At 44.6% G+C, this 24,371-nt stretch overlaps 1 protein-coding gene across 2 annotated transcripts; it reads right to left on the bottom strand.

Annotated features, from left to right (window-relative positions):
- Positions 1 to 71: 71 nt before the first annotated feature.
- On the bottom strand, positions 72 to 24,258 carry LOC112244719 (inositol-trisphosphate 3-kinase C). 2 transcript variants are annotated; one of them, XM_024412475.2, is made up of 8 exons: positions 24,127 to 24,258; positions 14,580 to 15,966; positions 4,813 to 4,912; positions 4,486 to 4,699; positions 3,651 to 3,855; positions 3,293 to 3,394; positions 3,091 to 3,162; positions 72 to 2,506 (listed from the first exon to the last, which is right to left on the bottom strand). In XM_024412475.2, the coding sequence occupies exons 2-8, from the start codon at positions 15,804 to 15,806 to the stop codon at positions 2,273 to 2,275; spliced, it is 2,154 nt and encodes a 717-aa protein (XP_024268243.1). In that variant the 5' UTR covers positions 15,807 to 15,966; positions 24,127 to 24,258; the 3' UTR covers positions 72 to 2,272. The 2 variants fall into 2 exon arrangements, with proteins under 2 accessions (XP_024268243.1, XP_024268245.1); XM_024412477.2 differs by lacking the exons at positions 14,580 to 15,966; positions 24,127 to 24,258 and adding an exon at positions 9,371 to 9,964.
- Between the last annotated feature and the right edge of the window lie 113 nt (positions 24,259 to 24,371).

The following is a 24,371-nucleotide window of genomic DNA, read 5'->3' as shown; positions in this document are numbered from 1 at the left end:
TAAAAACCCTTTCCACCAATACGATTCATACTTCCGATAAGTTTGGTGTTGAGTAATGTGGAGACGAGGGGTTTCAGATTAGAAAGACTTGAGCTTAGTTCCAGTTTATTGCAATCAATGGTATTCTAGACAGAGAGAGCAAGGACCCGTCTCAATCCTCTTAACATTCATATTTGTTGTACCCCAGCATCTTGTAATGCACGGTGTCCTGAAGTACAGCACAGCGGAAGGGCTTACCCTAAAGTATAAAATATACATCTTAGGCCTACCCTTAGTACACAGTCCAGCTCTCAGCCACACACAACAACCCAAGCAGTCCAAAAGCTGGTAACAGTCAGGTTAAGATCAAGAAGAGGATACATGGTACGTAAAGACATACTTTGTAAACAATACATTGTTTCAGAATATATATATATATACTTCCAGAATGTGTGCTTTTTTATAGTGTGGAATATTTGAGAGATGTCAACAGTAGAAACAGGATTCCAGTTCCGCGATGTCAATGCTGACGGTCACATAATCGGTCACACACAGAACCCCTCTATTTCCTAGCTAGAGAAATCTGCTCACGCCACAAACACACAAACTGTTGTCGGACTCTGTTGAAGAATATGGAGTGAGACTTGGATGGGAATGTTGCCTGACAGATCTACAAATCCAGAGACACAAGACCTGACACCGTTCAGAAAAGGTGTCAAATACGGTCACCGGCAGAAACGCATAAAAAAAATTAAAAAACTGACGACTGTCATTATGTGTGAGTTTGTGTTTGCATATTTATATCTAAACTTAGAGGAATGGCAATGTTAAACCAACATTATCTCGAAAGAAAAAAGTGTACCAAAACAAGGGCAGATGCAGAACCCGCCTTCAATTAGAAGAAAAAAAAAAGTCACCACAATGTCGTCTTTGATAGCACCGATTCTATATTAAATCAGATTCACATTAAAGTCTGACGTGTGGATGAACGTGTCATAAGATTCAGTAGCTCATTCATTCCAGTTTTAGGTGACTTGTTCAACTAGTAATTTCAGTTGTCAGGCCAATCGTTACCCATCTCAGAAAAAGTGTCATTGAACTAAAGGAATAATGATCACAATTATACAGATGAGTGAACTGCCACTCACCAGAAAATGGTTTGCTTATAAAGAACCTGGGACACCAGAGTGAATCCATATTCAGGGACACACAGGCAGGACTAGTTTTGTTCAATGGCTTTTGTGAGGTACCCATTTGTGCAATACAGTCTAGTTATCGTGACCACCAAGGCATGTGCCCACTAGGAGGGAAATTAAAGAAAAAACATTTATCCCATCTGTTAGTCCAGTGGTTCCCAACCTTTTTCAGGTTACCGTACCACCAACTGAACGTTGCTCTACCCAGAGTACCCCTGAAGTACCCCCTCGTGTGCATTTTACCAGTAGTCCTATGGTCTCCTGAGTCTTCTCAAGTACCCCCTGTGGATAGACCAAGTACACCCAGGGGTCCTAGTACCCCTGGTTGGGAATCACTGTTAGTTTATCTGCTGGGTCAACTCCGCCAATCAGACACCACGCGGGTCAGACTAATCAACAACAGCCTCCAGTTTTCACCATAGGAAAAAATATGTTACAGACATCAGTTCATACTTTGGGTTAACTCTCCAGCAAACTTTGGAATGATTCAAAAAAACAACAAAAAACTATCTAGGCACAGAAAAAAAAGTACAAAGAGTAAAGAGGCTATTTGTGAAGGCAAACAAATTAAATACAACTGTATTTACATTAAAAGGATGAGCACCGGATAAAGTTGAAAAATATACATGTTTTTCCAGTGTTTCTAGTGTTGACATATATATAAAATAGTTTTAAAAGCATAAAGTCAAGTGGTCCATAGTGAAAATAAAACATTGCTCCTCTAAGGTCACTTGAGGAGGATATATCCCATTGGAAAAGTCCAGTACATTATCATCATACTTGTGATAATATGAAGGTAGTGTGTGTGTGTGTCAGTGATAGTTGATGTCATAGCTCTTATAATGAGAGAAGTTGATGAGGGATGACACACCACTGGTTGTGTGGACAGGTTTCCTCACTCTGTCCACCATGCTCCATGTGCTCCCTCGCTCTCTTTCGCGGTCATCGTCCTTTCCCTTCATCTCTCCAGTCTCACATCTAGTTTGCGTAATGACCAGTTCCATCTGTTCGTCCCCAACTACATCCTCTGCTCTGACAAAGATGAGAGTGTTCTCTCCATCCTCTTTCTCCCTCTTCCAGGCCAACCCTTTGTTCTCTCACACACGGCCCTCTCCCTCTCTCAAGGGCTGGGGGGGGAGCATGGTACTGAGAATGTCTATGAGATTGTCCAGACCCCACAGGTAGCCATCCTCGTGGTTGCCCTCCATCCAGGGGGTCCGGTGGTCCAGGGTGAGAAGGGCAGGCAGGGGCACAGTCTTCCCAAAGTCTATCATCCACACACGGGCCTGCCCCGACGCATCATGCACAAACAGCAGGGAACTGCCCACCACCTGGGAGAAAACAGGACAGTTGAGTTCAGTGTGAGTGTTTTAAAGATGCACTATGCAGAAATCGCTCCACCATTTCCTGGTTGCTAAAATTCTAATAGTTCGCCTAATTTCAGATTGTGACAAAACAAGCGTGTACAGAATCATTGTACCATCTAAACCACTTTGAAATATATTTTCCATAACCAAAAATACTGTATTTAAAGCTGTTTGAAGCTGGTGTACAAAACTGAAAGTAAAAGAGGTTTAGGGTTTGGCCGTGCTAGGCCGTCATTGTAAATAAGAATTTGTTCTTAATTGAGGTGCCTAGTTAAAGGTTAAATTTTTAAAAAAATTAAAAATGATTAGGGCACATAGAACAGATCTTCTGCTTCTTAGACTTCTTTAACTCACATTTCTATGTGAATTTGGTCAGGTAGCCCAAAAAAGTTGCATATTGCAGCTTTAATAAGGAATTTGGATCATGGTCATATCACTTACATTGGTTTGTTGAGGGAAAGTAATCATCCCAAACGTTACTGTAAATATTGCCTTCATTTATTGCCTGTAAGTAAAGCAGAGTACAATGGCGTTTGTGTGCGTGTTACCTCATGTGTTCTGAAGAACGGGGATTTCTCCAGCACGGATCGCAGCTCTTTCAGACGTTGCAGGTAGAGTTTCTACCAGAGAGAGGAGAAAGGGGAGACAAACAGTCAAACAGACAGTCAATCTGAAGGGGCTGAGTAGCTCCCCTAGAACTCAAGTTCCCTTATGTGCCACCCGACTAAATGTCCCTCTAGAAACACGTACCAGGATCTGAATGTTCCCATCCACAAAGTCTTCCAGGGCCTGCATGACCTGCTCTCTGTGTTTGGTCGTCTTAAAGTTGGTGTTACACGTCCCGTCTGCTCTCTGCACAGCACAAATGACAAACAACAGTATTTAGTCTCGTTATTGATGCAGTGAAAATAAACATTTAAATCAAATATGAAGTAAGGTTTATGTGACATCTTTTTGAGTGCGGATCCATCATACCCATTTCCTTGTCTCATTATTGTGACCTGGAACAAGTTACTGTACATTTGAAAAACTACTTTTTTTTCTTAAAACTACTTTTTTTCCAACCCCCTCATTTTGACCCCCAGTTGAACCCAGTGTGCCCCCTGACCTTGATGCCCTCGATGCGGAAGCCCAGAGTGGCAGTGGAGCTGAGGGTTTCTCTCCACTGCATGTATCTGGGCTTCAGGATGCCTTGTTGGGCTCTCTCCTGATCAGTAGGGGCCCCGGGGTCCACGGCCATCATCTTCTCATACATGTCCCTGCGGAGCCGCGGATGCTCCCTGGCCTTCAGTAGCTCCTCCTCCAGGTAAGTCCTGATAGGACAGGGAAGACAGGGTTAGTGGGCCTGGAGAGCCTCAGGGCGCGTGCAGGATTACGTTTTGAACCGATGAAGGTGGACTGACTGAAAGCTCAGCTACTTTTTTGCCTCCTGGACCTTCACTAAATCAGTTTTGAGTGTGTGGTAGATTCTGCCTATTATTTTCCAGCTCAGTACTGGAAACACCTAACTCGGGGCCTCCCAAGTGCCGCAGCGGGCTAAGGCACATCATCACAGTGCTAGAGGCATCACTACAGACCCGTGTTCAATCCCGGGCTGTATCACAATTGGTCGTGATCGGGAGTCCCAAAGTTCAGCGCACAATTGGCCCAGCGTCGTCCGGGTTAGGGGGAGGGTTTGGCCAGGGGTGCTCTAGCGACTCCTTGTGGTGGGCCGGGCACCTCCTCCGACACGTTGGTGCGGCTGGCTTCCGGATTAAGAGGGCGGGTGTTAAGGAGCGCGGTTAGGAGGGTCATGTTTCGGAGGACACGTGACTAGACCTTCGCCTCCCGAGCCCGTTGGGGAGTTGCAGCGATGAGACAAGATTTAAATTGGGGAGAAAGGGGGGGTAAAAAAAAATAAAAAATACATTTAAAAAATACAAACTCTTCCCCCTGTCTCTCACCTGCTGCCCATCTTGCAGTCCATGATGGAGGGAGAGTCAAAGTCAGCCAGGAGGTCGTCCATTAGGTTGTAGTCCTGTTCGTTCCTCTGCACCACGCCGTAGTAGCCAGGGACATACGGCCGCAGAGTGTCCCCCATCAGCTTCGACAGGCACAGCTGCTCACACTCACAGTAGCGCTTCAACAAACGCCCATACTCCCCCGCCTGGAAGTTACCTACGAGACAGAGGAGAGAGAGACCAGAGAGAATGTGTGAAAGAAAAAGGTCAGGGACAGAGAAACACACAGAGAGAGAGAGAGAGAGAGAGAGAGCAGAGAGTGGTGTATACCTTCGTGCCCGGCGAGCTGCACCCAGGGATAGTGCTTCTTAAAGGACACAACGAAGGGAGACCAGTGCACCATAGTTTTCAGCTTCTGCCACTGCTTGGTCTGGAAGGAGAGCAGCAACAAAATGGCTTACACACACACACACACACACCACCAGTCAGCTAAACTAGTGGTTTAAACATGTGGTCGTCCAGACTCATTCCTACTCGGGCCACAGCAGACACCTGGATAGAACATGTCGTCTCGCTCAAAAGACCATTTGAGAGGTTGGTCAAAATAGTTTGAAAACAAAAAGGATCTAAAAAAGACACATACCACACAGAGACATTTCTGCAGAATCAGAGAGAGAGAGACAGACAGAGAGAGAGAGAGGTCCCAGCCCGCTTGAGCCAAGGCCAGATACACAACGTTCCTCACAGCCCCCATTCGCAAAACATTGACCAGAACCGTCACACTGGTTCCACAGTAAAAAAAAAAAATATAATAATAACAAAACACACCGCCCCTGGCCTACACAGGAACACTGTGTGAGTTTGATTGAGTAGGTGTGGGAGTGTGTGGGTTTGCTGCGAGTCTGCTTGGGTATCTGTGAATGTGTGTATGTGCAGTGAGTGTGTGTGTGTGTGTGTGTAGAGTTCTTTATTGGAAAAATACAGCAAGGTCACTATGCAAGGGCCTTTGACGCAAGCAAGCAGAGAACATACACAGCATCGATTATACACACACACACACGTCACTGACTAGGACATGATACTGTATGTGTGTGGGAATACACAGGAGGGAGACACAGAGACACAGATAGAGAGACAGAAGGAGAGTGCAAAGGTAGGGAAGACAAAATGTTTGAGGAAAAGAGACAAGAGAAAGAAAAGGGAAGGCAGAGGTCCTCATCAAAGAAGTAATTCAGTGGAAGGACAGTGTATCATAAACCAGTCTTTAATGATCATTAACAATCCCCAGTCTGAGAAAGAATGCATGCCCCACTACAGCCCAGCACAACCAAACAAACCCAGACCATGTTTGTCTGTCTGCCCGACACACACACATTCTTTCTACTGGACTGCTGTGACTTTGTGCTGAATACAGAGCGAGGAAAGAGAGTATTGATAGAAAAAAAGACTATTCATAAAATGTATCTCAGAATAGGAGTGCTGATCTAGGATCTGTCCAGGGCTCCCGAGTGGCGCAGCGGTCTAAGGCAGTGCATCTCAGTGCAAGAGGCGTCCCTGGTTCGAATCCAAGCTGAATCACATCCGGCCGTGTTGGGAGTCCAATACGGCGACGCAAAATTGGCCCAGTATCGTCCGGGTTTGGCCGTCATTGTAAATAAGAATTTGTTCTTAACTGACTTTCCTAGTTAAATTGAGGTTAAATAAAAAAATATAAATCTTATTCATTATTATCTAAAAGGCAAACTGATCCTAAATCAACACTCTTACTATGAGACACTTTGTGGATACTGAATACATGGTAAAGAACAGAGACAGAGGAGGCCTGTAAACCTAGTCGTCAGAGTCCCGTGGCTGGTCAATGCCAACAGAGACTCCCGAGCTCCAAAGCTCTTTACCAGCTTAACCCAAACATAACCCTTGCCTCGGCGCAGACGACACATACAAACTTACAATTTTCAACCTCTCCTTGTCCCAGTCTGTAATCCCCACATGTTTTAAGGTGACCACCATCATCCCTGTTTCGAAGAACTCTAAGGCTTCATGCCACAATGACTACCGCCCTGTAGCACACTTCTGTAATCATTAAGTTCTTTGAAAGGCTGGTTAAGGCTCACACCAACTCCACCATCCCACTCACTCCAATTTGCATACCGCCCCAACAGATGCATAGATGACGCAATCGCAATTGCTCTCCACACTGCCCTCGCCCACCTGGATCAGAGGAATAACTGTGTGAGAATGCTGTTCACCGACTACAGCTCAGCATTCAACACCATTATCCCCTCCAAGCTTGTCACCAAGCTTAGGACTCTGGGTCTGAACACCTCCCTCTGCAACTGGATCCTGGGCTTCCTGACAGGCCGACCCCAGGTGGTGAGGGTAGGCAACATCACGTCCACCACGCACAGGACCCGTAACACAGGGGAGTGTTCTTAGTCCCTTCCTGTACTTCCTGTTCACCCACGAGTGGGTGGCCACACACACACACACGAATCCAATACCATTACAGAGTTCGCTAGCGACAACAGTGGTAGGCCTGATCACCGGCGACAATGAGTCAGCCTACGGGGAGGAGGACCTGACAGTGTGGTGCCGGAGCAACAACCTCTCCCTCAACGTCAGCAAGACCAAAGAAGCTGATCGTGGACTACAGGAAACAGTCATCAAAGACTCCAACCAACCAACCCATAGACCGTTTTCTCTGCTGCTGCACGGCAAGAGGTCCCAGTGCATCAAGTCAGACAACAGGCTCTTGAACAGCTTCTATCCCCAAGCAATACGATTGATAAATCGCTAACAAAATAGCTACACGGACTGTATTTGCACTGTCTCTATGCACACTCACAGGGCCCTACACACTCACACACATGGTCACTCCAACACACTCACACGGTCACTCCATTTGCTCACGCGTACATAATATACTGACTCTACACCCCCACCCCCACGCAAGCTGCTGCTAATCTGTTTATCTTATCTTAGATCCTGTTGCTGAGTCACCTCACGCCTATAGATATCTACCTGTGCGTTCAGCTAAGCCAATCACTTTATCTATCATCCTCTCTCTCTGAGCTGAGCATTGGGTGCCACTCCAGGGGGTCTATACCCCTTCTAAACAGCTATCTTCTCTTTCACTCCTCCCTCTCATCCACTCGTTTATCTCCCACTCGCTCTCCTGCAGTTCAGGCCAGACAGCTTAATGAAAGGCCGGGGGGGGGCAGATGTAACTCAGTCCCCTCTATTAGATTTCACCCCCCATCCTCCCATCTCCACCTCCTTCATTATTACCTGACCTGACTGACCCTGGAGGGGGGACTGGTGACACGGAACCTCTCACTTTATCTTCTTTCTCGTTCCCTCAATCTTGCCCAAACTCTGCCCTCACTTCTCCTTTTCGTAATCCCCATACTTCTCTTTTTTTCCTCTCTCTCCCTCTCTCTCTCTCTCTACTATTAACAGCAGGGCTCTACTCCACTATAAACAGCAGGGCTCTACTCCACTATTAACAGCAGGGCTCTACTCCACTATTAACAGCAGGGCTCTACTCCACTATTAACAGCAGGGCTCTACTCCACTATTAACAGCAGGGCTCTACTCCACTATTAACAGCAGGGCTCTACTCCACTATTAACAGCAGGGCTCTGTCCCTTTGGCCCCTTCCTCCGTCTTTTCTTCCCTTCATCCTACACCACACTCTTGGAATGTGTCTGGCCCCTGTCACGAAGATAGCAGCCATGAAACACACACACACACACACACACACACACACACACACACACACGTCAGTAGTGACATTCTGGACATCAGTGTTGTCCGCAAGAGGAACAGAAAAGCTCTGTTCTGGCAATGAGGCAAAAAAAAAAAACGAACGGTTGTGAAGCTCTGGCCTACAGCCCTGATGTCTATTCGGCCAGCAGCCATCATCATAAATCCCCCCTGGCTTACCACCGCCTTAGCCCAGAGAGAGACGGTGAAACCGCCAACGCAGAGCACCTTACTAAAAACACCCATGACATTACTACAGCTTTTCCTAATAAAAAGACAGCTCCTAGGTGTCATAAACCCGGTCAAGTAAAAGACCAGATCTGATGGTGTTGGACCTAATAGAGCCAACACACACCTGACCCGGCCTACAGACCCATATTAGCTCATGCCAAAGCAGATGTATTTCTCTCTGAAGGAGGATGATCTAACTCGCCTGTAGATACCTGCCTCAACTAGATAGGACAGGGTCTGTAGCAGCGACTATACGCATACCAGAGAGAGGAGATACTGTGTACCTGCCCACCTCATGGCTACTCCTAGAGAGAAAGGCAGCCTTATATACTGGATTTACACCAGGGGCCCGCTGTGGAATGTTCAGATATAAATACGCTATGTGGAAACATGCCTCTCTGACAAGTCGAATAAGGAATCACGTCGGCTCTACTTGTGGCATTTGTATTGGCGACGCTCGACAATGTGGTCCTGACCACGTCCATGCCCACATGGACAGAGACAGTCTTCACCTGTCCACACCTAAGTATATTATATCTATGACTTTAGAAGGCCAGGGTCATCTGACTTCACCTCCTAGCTTCACCTCCAACGCCATCTTAAGCAACGCGGAGTGCCTGGATACAGCCCTTAGCCGTGGTATATTGGCCATATACCACAAACCCCGAGGTGCCTTATTGCTATTTTAAACTGGTTAACAATGTAGTAATTAAAAGAGTAAAAATCTGTTTTGTCATACCTGTGGTATACAGTCTGAAATACCACGGCTTTCAGCCAATCAAAACCACCCCGTGTCTAATGTACTGTATCTAAGCCTGCCCTCACCTGTTGACATTCATCTCCCATCTCAGCTCTTCCCAATAGTAAATCTAATCTGTGTCTCATCTCTTACCTGGCAGACAGCGCAGTAGTGGAGCAGCAGCCCGGTGCTGACACAGGCACACACAGACACAGAGAGGAGGTGAGAGCGTAGCCAGTCCCACACACTCCGCACAGGGTCTCCAAACGTGACCTCCACGAGCGTCCGGCGCTCCATCAGACTGTCTCTCAGTTAGCCTAGCGGGGTTAGCATTTAGCCTTGCCCCTCTCTCTGCATGTCACTGTTAGCCTAGCACAAGCATTTAGCCTTACCTCTGACTGATAGAAGCTGTCTGTCCCCCAGTTAGCCCTGCAGCATTAGCAGTCAACCAATGGAATTGCCTGGCTTTGTTAACTTGTGTTCTGGTGAACCTCCCCTCTCATATGAGGTTACACTATAATCCCTCTCCCACTGAGCCCTCCCCCTCTCTCACTGCCTTATCTTTAACACCAACTCGTCTCGGTCTTCTCAGCCGCATTGTGTCACCCTCTTACTGTACCACTGTCTCCCTACATGATATTCTCTTCTCCCTCCCCATCTTGGGCTCGCTCTTTAACTCGTCACTCTCCCTCCCGCTCTCTCACTAATCTGTCATTTAACGCTCAATTTCCCCTCCAAATTCATTATGACCTCTGCCCCCCCCCTTGTCAATTTTCCCTCTCCAAGTTTCTTTCCCCTCTCTCACACTAACTGCCTTTCTGACATCCTCTCACAATCTGTTTATAGTAGTCTCTCCCTTTCTCTAATCCCTCCATCAGCCTGTACTGAGCCGGTGTCCTCAGAAACCCAGAGTCCCTAGTGACATACATGACTGTAATACCTCTTTAGTCTACACTGCATTTGACGACACATACTAGTCACAGGAAATATACTTCTGTAGTGTAAGGAACTTCTATGAGAGATGTCTCCCACACTAGCTCCGGGGGTAGTGTGGGAGACATCTGCCCCACATACACACATCCCCCCCTGAGTAGTATAGCGTAAAGACAATGGCTCTCCCACACTTCATGTTCCTGCAGGAATTACCTCAATACCAGCAGACAGCATTTTTTTTGCTCTGTTAGCTAAATTGAAAATAACGTTTTTTTCAAAATATCCACACATATTTTACTCATGTAAATCCAGAGAGACAAGTGAGAGAGAGAAAGAGAGAGAGAGAGAGAGCAATAGTGGGGAAAAGGCAAAAACCCTTGAAGTGTGTGAGTATAATGCAAAAGACATCTATCTACCTAACGTAGCAAATTCTGCTTTGTCATCATGCTGGAGCCAAAGTGAATTACTGGATTGGATATTCAGAGGAAAACAACATTTCCAAATACCACTAACCCAGTTTTCTTTCCCTCTTTCTCTCTCAAACCCAGGACTCCTTGGGAAACAGTGGCAATTGTTACTGATTGGCCTATCCGGACTAAATAAAGACAATTTCAATCCACTAGAGTACTCCCCCTATAGCTCCCTCTAAACCCTTCCCCCGCAGTCCTGTCTCTCTTTGTCCCTCAGCAAGAGGGGTAATGAAGTGTTTGATTTACAAAGGGGGTACTCCCTGTTTTAGTGCTCACAACACCAGTGTGCTGTAGTCTTTAAAGACGTCCTCCAACAAACAAAAAAACATTCTGTTGAAAAGTGATATCCCAAGTATAAATACAGTGAAGTACACATCCTAAATGGTAAAAGAAATTTTAAAAAATAAAAACATTGAGTAAAATAGCGTTTTTTTTAAGACAAGCGCAAACTTCAAGGAGTAGGCCATTCAAAGAGTTAGTCTGATGGGTATATGTGATGTCAAATTTGATGGCCTTCCCCCTTGCTTGAGGAACAATAGAGAACAAAAGAGGAAAGCCCCCCGCCCCCACACACACAATGGCATGACTTACCTGGACCACCTATTGAGATGTACCTTTTGTTAAGTAAATCTTGGGATATCACTTTTCAACAGGAAAAGTTTTTTAAAATATTTTTTATAAATTAAAATCGCTGGATGAGGTCTTACTTTTAGGTGTGATGCTGCTCTTTTTCAGGCCTTGTTTACATGTAAACCAAATCCACTCCCTTCTGCTCTCTGTGGCACGAGCACAGCTCAACAGCCCAGTCAACACAAAAAAACAGAAGTCTGACACAAATGTGTGTTTTAATGCTTTTGTGAACAAATATGTGTGAGAGTGCTGCAAGTTTGCAATTGTGAGTTGCATAACGGGAGTTTGTGTACGAGTTGGTTCTTGTGTGTGCACATGGAGCATGCCCTGTATGAGCTGGTATGTGTTGTGGGGTATATTGTAGTGTGTGTGTGTGTGTGTGTGTATAGAGAGGGTACTTTATCACTCCTCCACTCATCTATATTTTCCTCTGCATTCTGTTCCACTGCCTGTGAATCAGCGGAAAACCTTATGCCGTGGTGCAAGGCTAGACGGGGGGGAAGATAGTGTCAGAGAAATGAAGGGATGATGCAGGCAGAAATTAGACTAAGAAATAGGTTAAAAGTAATGTGAATAATGCAAGACGTTACATTCAAAATACAGACCGAGAGAGAATGAGAGAAAATGAAAAAAAGAGAAACAGCGCCATATATGGCAATGATGTCGCCTAGCAACGCAACTGCCTTCAGCCCAATTTTCCATGACACACTCTGAGCTGTGAACGCGAGAAGGCAGAGTGTGTAGTGTGCGAGTGTGCGCCTTAAACTCTGAATATGTATTTGTGTGAGCAGGCAAGTGTCTACTTGGTATATCATTGAGCACAAGGTTTAACAACTGGTTTGGCCACACTTTGAAAGCCTACAGTAAGCCAATAACAACAAAGCCCCTAATACTACCACCACCGACAACACTCCTCAGTGATGCCGTATCACACCAGCTAGATCCAAAATGGATGCCCCAGTACAATCACTCACTCCTCGGTACTTCCCTCTGTTCCAGATATTCAATCATAACAGTAGTGTGGGATCTACAAGATGGGAACTGCTGACCAACCCCCTTTCACCCAGACGACATTCATGCATTAACAAGGATGACACACACACACGCGCAAATATGGAAATATCTGAACTCGCAGAAGATAAAGCGAATCGGAGATAAAGCAAATGTAGTGAGGAAAAGAGAGAGAGCGAGACAATGTAGGTAGGAAATGTTGAAAAACAGCTTCTATCTCAAGGCCATCAGACGGGTTAAACAGCCATCCCTAACATTGAGTGGCCGCTGCCAACATACGGACTCAAATCTCTAGCCACTTTAATAATTACAAATTGGATGTAATAAATGTATCACTGGTCACTTTAAACAATGCCACTTTATATAAATGTTTACACACCCTACATTACTCATCTCATATGTATAAACTGTACTCTATACCATCTACAGCATCTTGCCTATGCCGTTCAGTCATCGCTCATCCATCTATTCATATTCTTATTCATTCCTTTACACTTGTGTGTATAAGGTAGTTGTTGTGAAATTGTTAAGATTACTTGTTAGATACTACTGCATGGTCGGAACTAGAAGCACAAGCATATCGCTACACTCGCATTAACATCTGCTAACCATGTGTATGCGACCAATAACATTTGATTTGAGTAAAGGGATAGAGCTATGGCTAAGTGCTGAATTCAGGATGTTTGGGTACATTTTCTGGAGGCTCTCTCTCACCACACATTGACTCACACACAGCATAGAAACCCACTGGAGTCACACATCAATGCCATCTAAATAGATCAGTCATTATGTGTTATTTGGAAGGCCATCTCCCTCTCAGAGACATGAACAAACAAGGACTGAACAGATGTCCCCCTGAAGTAGTTTCTCTCACAAACAAAGGCACATTGATTATGCACTCAGAGAGAGATAGAAAGTAAAAGGGAGAGAGAGAACGTGTGTGTGTGTGTTGGTGATATGTAACATGTGGATATTCTAGTATTTCCACACCGTCTTTCTCGGTGGTGACTTCCAGGATTCACACCATTCCTGTTCAGGAAGAGAGCTTGCCTGATTTTCAATTGGTCCATTTCCAGGAAAGACATCCTGTTTTTGAGCTCATGTCATTCCAAGCATTTCTGGTCAGGGCGCATCAAAGGCCTCCGACTGGGGAGGGAAACGCCATAAATGTACCACTGTAAGAAGGTTAGAGCTGCATCATACATGGGACAAAACAAGAACAGCTCGAGGTCCAGAAAATGACCCTGTGTTAATCGAGCCGAGCTCATTAGTGATAATCACAGTCAAGGGTCATAGTGGTTGGGGGTCATGGGTAAAGAGTCACTCGCGAGTCAAAGGTTCCCCCGATCACCAATAAAATGCCCTATTCATTGGCTTAGGAGTATTACTTAAGAGACACCAAAAGTTAACCTGGCCCTCTGATAGGCCAGCCGATTTCCATCATATTGTTAACACCTAACTGATCCTTTCTGATCTATGCATAAATACAATATGCACTCCAAACTCCTTCAGGCTAAAACTACATACGTGTTCCAAGGGTCATTTAAAATTAAAATTAAAATGATACCCTTGACGCAGCCATTGACCAAATATTCACCACACCCCCTGCGGTAGGAGCACATGGCCTTGGTGGCTTTGTGTTTGTGACCCGAGTGAGACGTCAGTAGGTCTGACACAAACACTGACAATGAGGAAATAACACTGAGTGCGTTTGTTTTATTGACATGCAATCTGTAAGTCATCAAAATGGGAGTGAGGCGCTGGAACACACACTACCAGCGAAGGTCTGCTCTGCGCATTAGGACATCATTCTAATCATCGTGCATCTCATAAATGAAAGAAGAAGAAAAAAAGACTTGGCCTTATATCAATAGCATTGAGAGCATACAACTGTACCATGGAAGTGTGTGTGTGTACAGAAAGTAGCCTAATAAAAAGCACGAGCTGGCATACACCCAGAGAAATGATATTGTGTAGAGGTGCTGACTAACTGTGAATACACTGCAAGCTACACAAATAAAGAGTGTTTAGCCAATAAATCACCTGGAGTCTTTATTTATTTGTGTACAGAGAGTAAATAGGCCTGTGTGTGTGTGTGTGTGTGTGTGTGTGTGTGTGTGTGTGTGTGTGTGTGTGTGTATATATGCATGTACCCATCTTTGGCACTTCCAGCCAACATTCAGGACCGATTATAGCAAATGAGTTTAACATAATACTACTGTGTGCTTTTGTATGCAACTAAATAGAAGATAAACTCTAGTCAGTAGACCTCCACCGCATTTATCGCACAATAATTTATATATATGTGGCACACTTACCCCCGTGCTTTCGTCTGGGCTGCCCAGCGTGTTGCATATGACTGGGGACAGGCTGGGCTCGATGTCGCTGCCGTTGAAGTCATCCTCGGACTCCTCAAAGGACGAGGCGGAGGACAAGCAGCCGGCGGAGGACGAGTTGGAGAGCTTTCTGTGAAAGCGCATTAGCGCCGGGGAGCCTCCGCAGCCACTGTCCGAGCATGGGGACTCATCATCGGCGTGTGGGCCCAGCGATGATCCACCGACTCCGAGTCCCATGGTCCTTGGATCTAGTGTTTCCTGGGTCCAACTGGGGCTTAGATCTCTGGTTATAATAAGCTTTGGGATAGTACCGAGGAAACTTTGGCTGCCTAGTGGACTTTGGACCTGTCCGTGTGGCTGTATTGGAGAGTTGATCGAGGGGTCCTCCTGGTTCCCCGACTCAACTGAACAACTGTTTTGATCATTTTTCCTGACAGCTTCGGGCTCACGGGAAGCAGTGAGAAAGTTAGATTTGGTCATTTCTACCTCTGTGTGGAGTAAATCATACCCTATCGGTTCTGACACGCCATTTGTCAGAGGTTCGTCCAAACGCAAGCTCAGTGATGTCAGGGTCCGTCTTAAATTCTCATTGCCAGATGTGCGCCAATGGACTGAACCATCCGGTTGTACAGCCCCCGATACCCCCCTGACCTCCGAGGCATCCCCACCCTGTTTATCAAATCCGAATGGTTTGTTTTCCATGGCCCTCGCCGGGGCATTCCAGACATGGTCTTCTCCCGTTGTTTCTGGGCGGCTGCGCTGCGTAACTGCGCAGCGAGTTCTGTCGAATCCTCTGGACCGTGTTTCCAAGCCCGTCGCATCGAAGGACGAGTCGGCCGCTCCCTTGCTCACAGAGTCACAGTCGAGAGCCTGAATATTTTCATAATGAATTCCAGATGGGTATTCGGCGACCGGGGTGGTGTGGTCCACTACCTCCGACTCAGTCTGGCCTCTCAACAATTTCCCTCGCCCGTTACCACGAAGGGTTTCCGAATTTCCAGATCCGATTACCAGCCCTACCTCTGGTTGACCTGTGCCTGGCGAAGGCAACTGCTTCGTTTTCATCCGATTCCTGTAAAACCGGTCACACCTTCGCTCCTCAAGGGTAAATCTGCGGATAGGGAATCGTTTGGGTGTTTCTGTTGGTTTCCATTTCGCTTTGCCTGGAGCGGCGGTGGAGTACGAGAGACCACAGCACGTTTGACCCATTCTGTACACGGTAGTAGTAGCGCACAAGTCACACCTTCCAAGATGTATCAAATTTGAAACAATTCGCACTGTGCAGCAAAGTAACACATGAGTCACGTGCTCCACTCATTGTTGCCAATGATGAAAGACAATTATAGGAACATGTTTGAATGTCCCATATCTGCAAGAAAAAAAGATGAAAACAGTTTTAGAATATTTTGCCAAAACACAACATATGCTAGTCTACTGCTTTCCATTTGGTCTGATCTGTGTGATATTTCAATAAACAACTCCAAACAATGTCATAAGGTACACAATGTTGCTTTCATTAAAGAGATAAGTGACATTTGTGTTTGTGTAGAGGGTGAACAAAAATACATTTGGCTGTAAAACAGGAACGCTTTTTTTTTGTTTTTCTGTGCCTTTTGAGGCGAATGCTTTGCTCATGTTTCTTGCCTTGGGATTGTTGCCTCAAGTCTGTTTTGTTTGGCTTGAGATGGTTTATGCCAGAGCTCAGAGCCCTATTCTACAAATCAGGGTTGAAGAGTTAAAGCCAATGTATGCACGATCTGAACATTTGGTCTGAGGATTCGTATGGCGGGCGTGACGCAATTCGCTGAGCCCCTGGCGGCATGCGGAGGCCAAATCTACCTCCATACAACGTTGCTGTGTGACTCAAATGTTGTAACAATGCGAAGTGCTCGGTATAGCTCCGCGTTGACATAATTGTTTGACGGTATGTGGGGGCGTGAGGTCTTGTATAAACACAAACTCACTTCCTTGGCAACTTCCTTCACAGCAGCTCTGCGAAGCATGAAAAGTATGTTTGCTCTGACATCTGTGGAGGCCGCAACGCAGTAAATGCTGTACTGCCACTGCAAGATGGCTGATTGATCATGCAAAGAATTTGACCGAGATAACTTTGGTCCACTCTCGAGTTCAACTCGGGATAACCAGTACCACGAAAGTGGCTCACCTTTCAGTCAGGTGCATTTCTATGGCAACGAAGCCTTCAGAACTAACCTGCTCCAGGGCGGGCTAACTCCATTTATCCTGAATGAAGAGTCTAAGCCACAAATTGAGGACCAATAAAATCAGATTCCCTCCATCTCGTAAAGATGGCATAGTCATCGCCATCGTTTGCGGAAGATGACTGATTCAATAGTTTATTAATTAAATGTTGTTTTGTTTGTAAAACCTTTTTTTATGTTAAAATACCTATCACACATTTAAATATGACAGAATGCATTTGAACCTCCACACACAATAAAACTTTTGTATGGAAATTATATTCTTTTATTGATAGGAGTGGGGGATAAGCACACCGAAGACGGCATTGACTATCAGTAATTAAATAAAGACTGCACTACAAAAAGCCAATTTCACACCATTGCTGAATTAAAACCTAAACTTGTCTTTCATTTTGATCTGGGCACAAATGAAAATGTGGCACTGACTCGCACATGGATTGACGTTTCAGCATTGTCTCAGCAAGCGCAGTTACAAGCCTACAAACCTTTTTTTTTCTTCAATTTTCGCCTAAAATGACATACCCAAATCTAACTGCCAGTACCTCAGGACCTGAAGCAAGGATATGCATTTTTTCTTGATACTGTTTGAAAGGAAACACGTTGAAGTTTGTGGAAATGTGAAATTAATGTAGGATAATATAACACATTAGATCGGGTAAAAGATAATGCAAAGAACGTTTTCTTTTTTTGTTTTGTTCCATCATTGAAATGCAAGAGAAAGCCATTATATGACTTAGGACTCTAGGCGCAATTTAAATATCTTCCACTAGATGGCAGCAGTGTACGTGCAACGTTTTAGACTGATTCAATGATCCATTGCATTATTGTTAAAAATGTTATATCAAGTCTGCCCAAATGTGCCTAATTGGTTTATTGATACATTTTCAAGTTCATAACTGTGCACTCTCAAACAATAGCATGGCATTATTTCACTGTAATAGCTACTGTAAATTGGACAGTGCAGTTAGATTAACAAGAATTTAAGTGTTCTGCCCATATCAGAAATGTCTATGTCCTGGGAAATGTTCTTGTTACTTACAACATCATACTAATCACATTAGCGCACGTTAGCTCAACCGTCCTGCGGGAGGGGGCACACCGATTCTGTAGAGGCTAGAGTAAGCGCCAGGCGGATGAGCAATATCCTCCATCATAGGACAGATGAAGCCTGAGCTGAAATGTAAAGCTAGTTTAAGCTGACTAACTAGAAAACGCTGAGTAGATCTAGCTTGCTTCATAGTATACAACTCTGGTCTAGGCCTACCTAAAGCAGAGAGGAAGAGTCGAAGCGAGAGGGTTTACTCCTCCAAAAATCTGTCCACATTAAGCAGATCATTATTTATTAAGCAAGTGAGGAGTTTTTGTATGGGGGGGCAATGAGAGTGTCGAATTCAGTCAAGATACAAAATATATTTCTATTTTGATACCTAAGGCTTATTTGATCTATTAGAAGTTTTGTAATGCTTAGGTTGTTACGAGTGTACTGATATAAGTGTGATGTGTGTGAAACATATCCCGGGAACTTTATACCGGAGTTGTTCCTGTTGAAATGTTAGACGATCTATGCATCTCACTCTCCACTGAATACAGGTGGTTGACGTCAACACTCAAATATTTTTTAAAAGTATTAAAATAAGATGTATCCACCAATCTAAAGAGAGGAATAGGCGGGATCTTGACAGTCTGCCGTTCCGCTCTGTGGGCAACGGATCCCATTGTTAGGGCGGTGGCACAAGCATCTCGTCATTATATCTACACTGAACAAAAATATGAATGCAACATGCAACAATGTCAAAGATTTTACTGAGTTATAGTTCATATAAGGAAATCAGTCAATTGAAATAAATGTATTAGGGCCTTATCTATGGATTTCACGAGTGGGAATACAGATATGAATCTGTTAGTCACAAAGTAGGGGCGTGGATCAGAAAACCAGTTAATATCTGATGTGACCATCATTTGCCTCATGTAGTGCAACACACTTCCTTCACATAGAGTTGATCAGGCTGTTGATTGTGGCCTGTGGAATGTTGTCCCACTACTCTTCAATAGCTGTGTGAAGTTGCTGGATATTGGCAGAAACTGGAACGCGCTGTCGTACACGTCCACCCAGAGCATCCCAAACATGCTCAATGGGTGACATGTCTGGAGAGTATGCAGGCCTGGGACATTTTCAGCTTCCAGGAATTGCGACATGGGGCTGTGCATTATTATGAGAAAACATGAGGTGATGTCGGCGGATGAAGGGCACGACAACGGGCCTCAGGATCTCGTCACATTATCTATGTGCATTCAAATTGGCATAAATAAAATGCAATTGTGTTCATTGTCCGTAGTTTATGCCTGCCCATACCATAACCCCACCGCCACCATGGGGCACTTGTTCACAACTTTGACTTCACATCTCACATCTCCCTCACTAGCTTTAAGCACCAACTGTCAGAGCAGCTTACAGATCACTGCACCTGTACATAGCCCATCTGTAAACAGCCCATCTACCTACCTCATCCCCATACGGGTATTTATTTATTTATTTATCTTGCTCCTTTGCACCCCAGTATCTCTACCTGCACATTCATCTTCTGCCGATCTACCATTCCAATGTTTAATTGCTATATTGTAATTACTTCGCCACCATGGCCTATTTATTTCCTTACCTTATTTGCACTCACTGTATATAGACTTTTTGTTTTCTTTTGTTCTGCTGTAAGATTGACTGTATGTTTTGTTTATTCCATGTGTAACTCTGTGTTGTTGCATGTGTCGAATTGCTACGCTTTATCTTGGCCAGGTCGCAGTTGCAAATGAGAACTTGTTCTCAACTAGCCTAGCTGGTTAATTAAAGGTGAAATAAAATAAAGAAATAAATAAAAACACTCAACCACAAGACGCCATACATGCTGTCTGCCATCTGCCCGGTGTTGTTGAAACTGGGATTCATCTGTGAAGAGCACACTTCTCCAGCGTACCAGTGGCCATCGAAGGTGAGTATTTTCCCACTGAAGTGGGTTATGATGCCGAACTGCAGTCAGGTCAAGACCCTGGTGAGAACTACGAGCTCACAGATGAGATTCCCTGAGACGGTTTCTGACAGTTGGTGTAGAAATTCTTTGGTTGTGCAAATTCACAGTTTCATCAGCTGTCCGGGCGAATCTGCAGTTAGTTTTATAACTAATATCATGCGATTCTACTCATTTTGCCATTGGGCAGAGTGAAACGTGCCGTTTTACAGCTAATTTCCTGCAATTCTACACATTTTGCAATAGGGTGGCGCCGTTTTCAATATGATAACTGGTGATCAATGGGCCCCACCCCAGTCCGTAAATTGACCATTCTTACTACGAGTTTTGATAGCTGGCTGCTAGGCAAACTTACCAATCTAAAAATATTTAGACGACATGGGCAAATTAAGTGACTGCTGATGCATAACCAAATGTTCTAAATTGCACCTTGTGTATTCTGTTACTCTAACTCTCAACAGTAAGTTGAGACCCCGACTGAGACCCCGACTGAGTCCCCCCCAAAAAAGTGTTTATTTTTTATTGGTCCGCGGGCCGCCAGTTGTCCCTCCCTATCCTACAGAATAGAGAGAATCTAGACATTGGATTGGGGTTAGCTCAGTTTCTAGTTTGTGACTCTGACATTACGACTCACCAGTGTTGCAATCACCAAGAAAAATGAACAGAATAGAAAAAGGCAGGACTAATATATTATTATATTAGATATTTAGTCTTTCACCACACATTGTAATGGGGAAATGTAATATGACTAAAGTTCGTATATATTTGAAACTGATCAACACAATGTTTAGGACGTTTTGAGTTTCTGTAATGTACCATTTCCAGTGTTCTGTTTGTGACACTCAAGGTGTGGATTGATGGTCGCTAGACTTGATGCTAAAATGTTATGGATTATTCTCATATCTGTTGGTAGTGATTGACACCAGACTGGAGGTACAAGGACACACTCATTTTCCAATGTTGATGACATTTTGTGAACACTGTGATTCTATGGCAGATGACAAAGTCACTGCCTTTTTTGATGACTTCCTACAAGCCTCTCAGGCTGGTGTTTGAGAAATGGATCAACTGTGTGTTGCAATGTGACCTGCTGACCTGGGTTCCACAATAGACAAGAGGCTTGAGTTTTTCCACGTGTGGATTTGAATAGTCCCTATGCATGATCTATGCATCATGCCAATGCAATAAACTGACTCATAATCATGCAGTCTGACTATAATATCCAGACAGAACGAGAGCAGCATGACAGTAGAAACTCCTTCCTGTCAAGTCAGGAAGGAGTGCTTATTAGATGGAGTGAAATTAGATGGGAAGATAATGGAAAGATTCTTAAAACTTCTTAAAACTGCATTGTTGGTTAAGGGCTTGTAAGTAAGTGTTTCACAGTAAGGTCTACCTACACCTGTTGTATTTGGCGCATGTGACAAATACAGTTAGATTTGATTTGATAAGGACGATGACAACACTGTGCCGCATTGACACACCCCTTACGGATAGGGATGTTAGGTCACATACAATGTCCTTTTAGGGAAAGTGGTCAATCCATACAGCTGCGCATGGAGGAAATTGCAGAGATTACTGATGGTAAGATACATTTAGCAACCAAGCAGACACCACAGAATAACTTAGTATGGTCATATGAAAAGATTAATGATGAACACATTAACAAGTTTAGGCTAATGTAACAGGTTGAAGGTTAGAGCCGCTGCGCCACCTTGTTTAACAAGGTGAGGTCCTCGGATAAATACTACTAAACATGAACAAAACACAGGTTCTTCGCATCAGGGGTGGAGCATGGAAATTATATGACATATTGCCATAGAAAGCTTTTTTTGTTCTGTTCTGTAGCAGCAAGCTTATTTTTTATTTTCTGTAGTAGCAAGAATGCTCTCAATATCCCCATTAATAATCAACAAGCAATAATCGCAGCACTCTGCGCTACAGCTTGAGCAACAACCTGAACAACAACAATAGTTAGATTCAATATCAGATTTCAACAACAATTAGACAAGTGCATAGTTGAGGAAGGCGTTCTCAGGCCGACGGAGAGCGGATCTGGAGGGATATGGGGACTCACGGCGCAAGAGCACTTACAACGGATTTGGATTAGGCCCCACTTGTCCCCACTCTTGTCCTCCAAGAGCACACAAACCTGTAGCAGGTAGACAGGTCAGCTGAACTCTTCTTTATTTCAATTTGAATTGGCGGATCGCAACCAACTGAAAGGTGCATATACCGCCACCTACTGAACTGGAGTGTGAGGCCGGTCACAAGCCCCCCTATTCATCTATTTCTCTTATCTAGCCCTGTGTTTCTGCCACAGGAGGTTGGTGGCACCTTAATTGGGGAGGATGGGCTCGTGGTAATGGCTGGAGCGGAGTAGGTGGAATGGTATCAAATACAGAAAACACATGGTTTCCATGTGTTGGATGCCATTCCATTCGCTCCGTTCCAGCCATTATTATGAGCCGTCCTGCCCTTAGCAACCGCCACTGGTTTCCGCCTAATGTTCTGGAGTGTGAATTCATTACACTTTGTGACACAAAAAGGGAAAGGAAAAAGTGTGGTAAAAAGTGAAGAAAAATTGCCCTACCAACTAACCCTACACCCATTAAAACCTCATCACTATTCCACTATGTGGCCCTATCTGATCCTTCACCAGGCCAGCAGCCTGGGAGGACGGGACACTATCGTTCAACACACCTTGTAACTCTTCTTCAGTAAAATCTCCTACACCCAAGTCTTCTCTGCAGCTGCCACCACGATATCTATTTTCTGCCATTTATGTTCCATTTCTGCGGTACAGTTGATAACCATGGCTATGAACGCTAAGAAACCAATCTTACTGAAGAACATGTTATTCCTATCACTCTCTACTGGTCTTAGCCAACACACAGGGAGCCTCATAGGATCCCTCACCCTGCACCCATCTCCTTTAACTACTTCCTTCACTGCCTCAGCATATGACACCTTCTGTAATACTCTGATAATGGCCACATCAACCTGCTTTTCTCTCACCAAACACTTCTGATGTCCAGCACCATTGGTTAACACACACAACTTATTCAATTGATACTACACATTTATTTTGTCTCATGCCCTCTTGCACACTTCTCACATCTAGAAATCTCCCTCTTACACACTGCTACAACAGGACCATAAGCGTGGCACCTAAAACACCACAATGGGTTCAGTACAAAAGCTCTCATGGGATAACTGACACATCCTAACTTGACCTTGTCGGGTAGACTCTGCATCAAAACTCAGCAGGACAGACAGTCTTCTCTGTTTTACCATGCTCTCCACCAGGTCTGCATCACACCAAACGGCGGGCATCACAGACACCGGGAATCTTACATTTCAGTTGATCCTCCTTTAACACTTAACGCCACCCCAGTTATCCCTCCTTTCAACTGCGCCCTGCTCCGAAGAGCAAAGCAAGTCACAGTTTTTGTCCCGAGGCATGTAATGTGGAGCACCCGCTCCCTCTGGAGTGAATAAATGCAAAGAATCACCGTGAGTCCACTTTGAGTTACTTTCACCGAGTCAACAGTCCCCAACCTCTTCATCACCCAACCTGATACCACATACGGATCAGCCGGTAGGCAAGGATCCATTCTTTCCAAAAATCTCACTCCGACTGTGCCAGAATCATCTTTATCATCATTGGGATGAGGCTCGAACTCTGTGGTCTTCACCGCACTTGCCACCTGCTGGTAATTCATCCTCGCTCTCGCAGGGGTAAACTTTTGAGCTACCGAGTATGTTTTTTTTATACTAGACACCAATCTTCCCCACCACACCGCTTCTCTCTTCCCTGAGATATTTTCCTTCTTCCTCTCTTTCCAATAATGTCCATATCTCCATGCTCTTTAAACTCCTTCACCTGCTGTAGTAGCAAACTGTTCAAATGTTTCTTGTATGTTGCATTTGCCGCCATGTCGCATAGACTCAAAACGCTTTAACTCCGGGCATTTATACACAAAATACCACCCACACTCACAGGCAGCACCTGGAACTAATTGCAATTAAGTGACGCATGTCACACTAAGATATACACACTATGATGATCACAGTAAATGTTATAAGATACATATAGGCTACAGAAATTGAAACACATGAAATCCCAGGTCAAATAGTATACTGATGATTAGAGAGCCAAAGTTTAGATTTGATGTTATCGCCCCTGATATCAATAAGAGATCAAAATGGGCTATAAAGCACCACAGAAAACAACTACTTCTCCAAAGAGTATTAGATTTGTCTCCATAAACTGAAATGAAAACTTACCATCAGTCAAGTGTCTGCCAATAACCTGTTGTTTATCCTTGCTTGTTAGGCTGGGAACAAGAGTCTTAGTGAGATATCTATCTGTATCTGGGTGTGGAGGGGATGTGAATGCAGCTTATCGGTTTGATGTGTGTGTGTGTTCAACTGATAGAGGAAGAACATGTCAAAAATACTTGCTCACTGAGCATGCAGTGTTTTAAGTTGCTTTTCTTGTTCTTGTTCTTCCTCTTCTACGGTATTATGGT

This window comes from Oncorhynchus tshawytscha, linkage group LG13, assembly GCF_018296145.1.
Source record: "Oncorhynchus tshawytscha isolate Ot180627B linkage group LG13, Otsh_v2.0, whole genome shotgun sequence".
In the NCBI taxonomy this organism is placed as follows: domain Eukaryota; kingdom Metazoa; phylum Chordata; class Actinopteri; order Salmoniformes; family Salmonidae; genus Oncorhynchus; species Oncorhynchus tshawytscha.
This window is presented reverse-complemented; position numbering and strand designations above follow the sequence as displayed.

Bases quoted from the DNA above. Each gene is read 5' to 3' on its own strand.
- LOC112244719 (XM_024412475.2), bottom strand. From the start codon at position 15,806: ATGGGTCAAACGTGCTGTGGTCTCTCGTACTCCACCGCCGCTCCAGGC. The intron at 4,700-4,812 runs GTATACACCACT...TCTGTCTCGTAG, and splicing joins GCAGCTCGCCGGGCACGAAG to GTAACTTCCAGGCGGGGGAG. The intron at 3,395-3,650 runs GTCAGGGGGCAC...TGTGCTGTGCAG, and splicing joins TCCGCATCGAGGGCATCAAG to AGAGCAGACGGGACGTGTAA.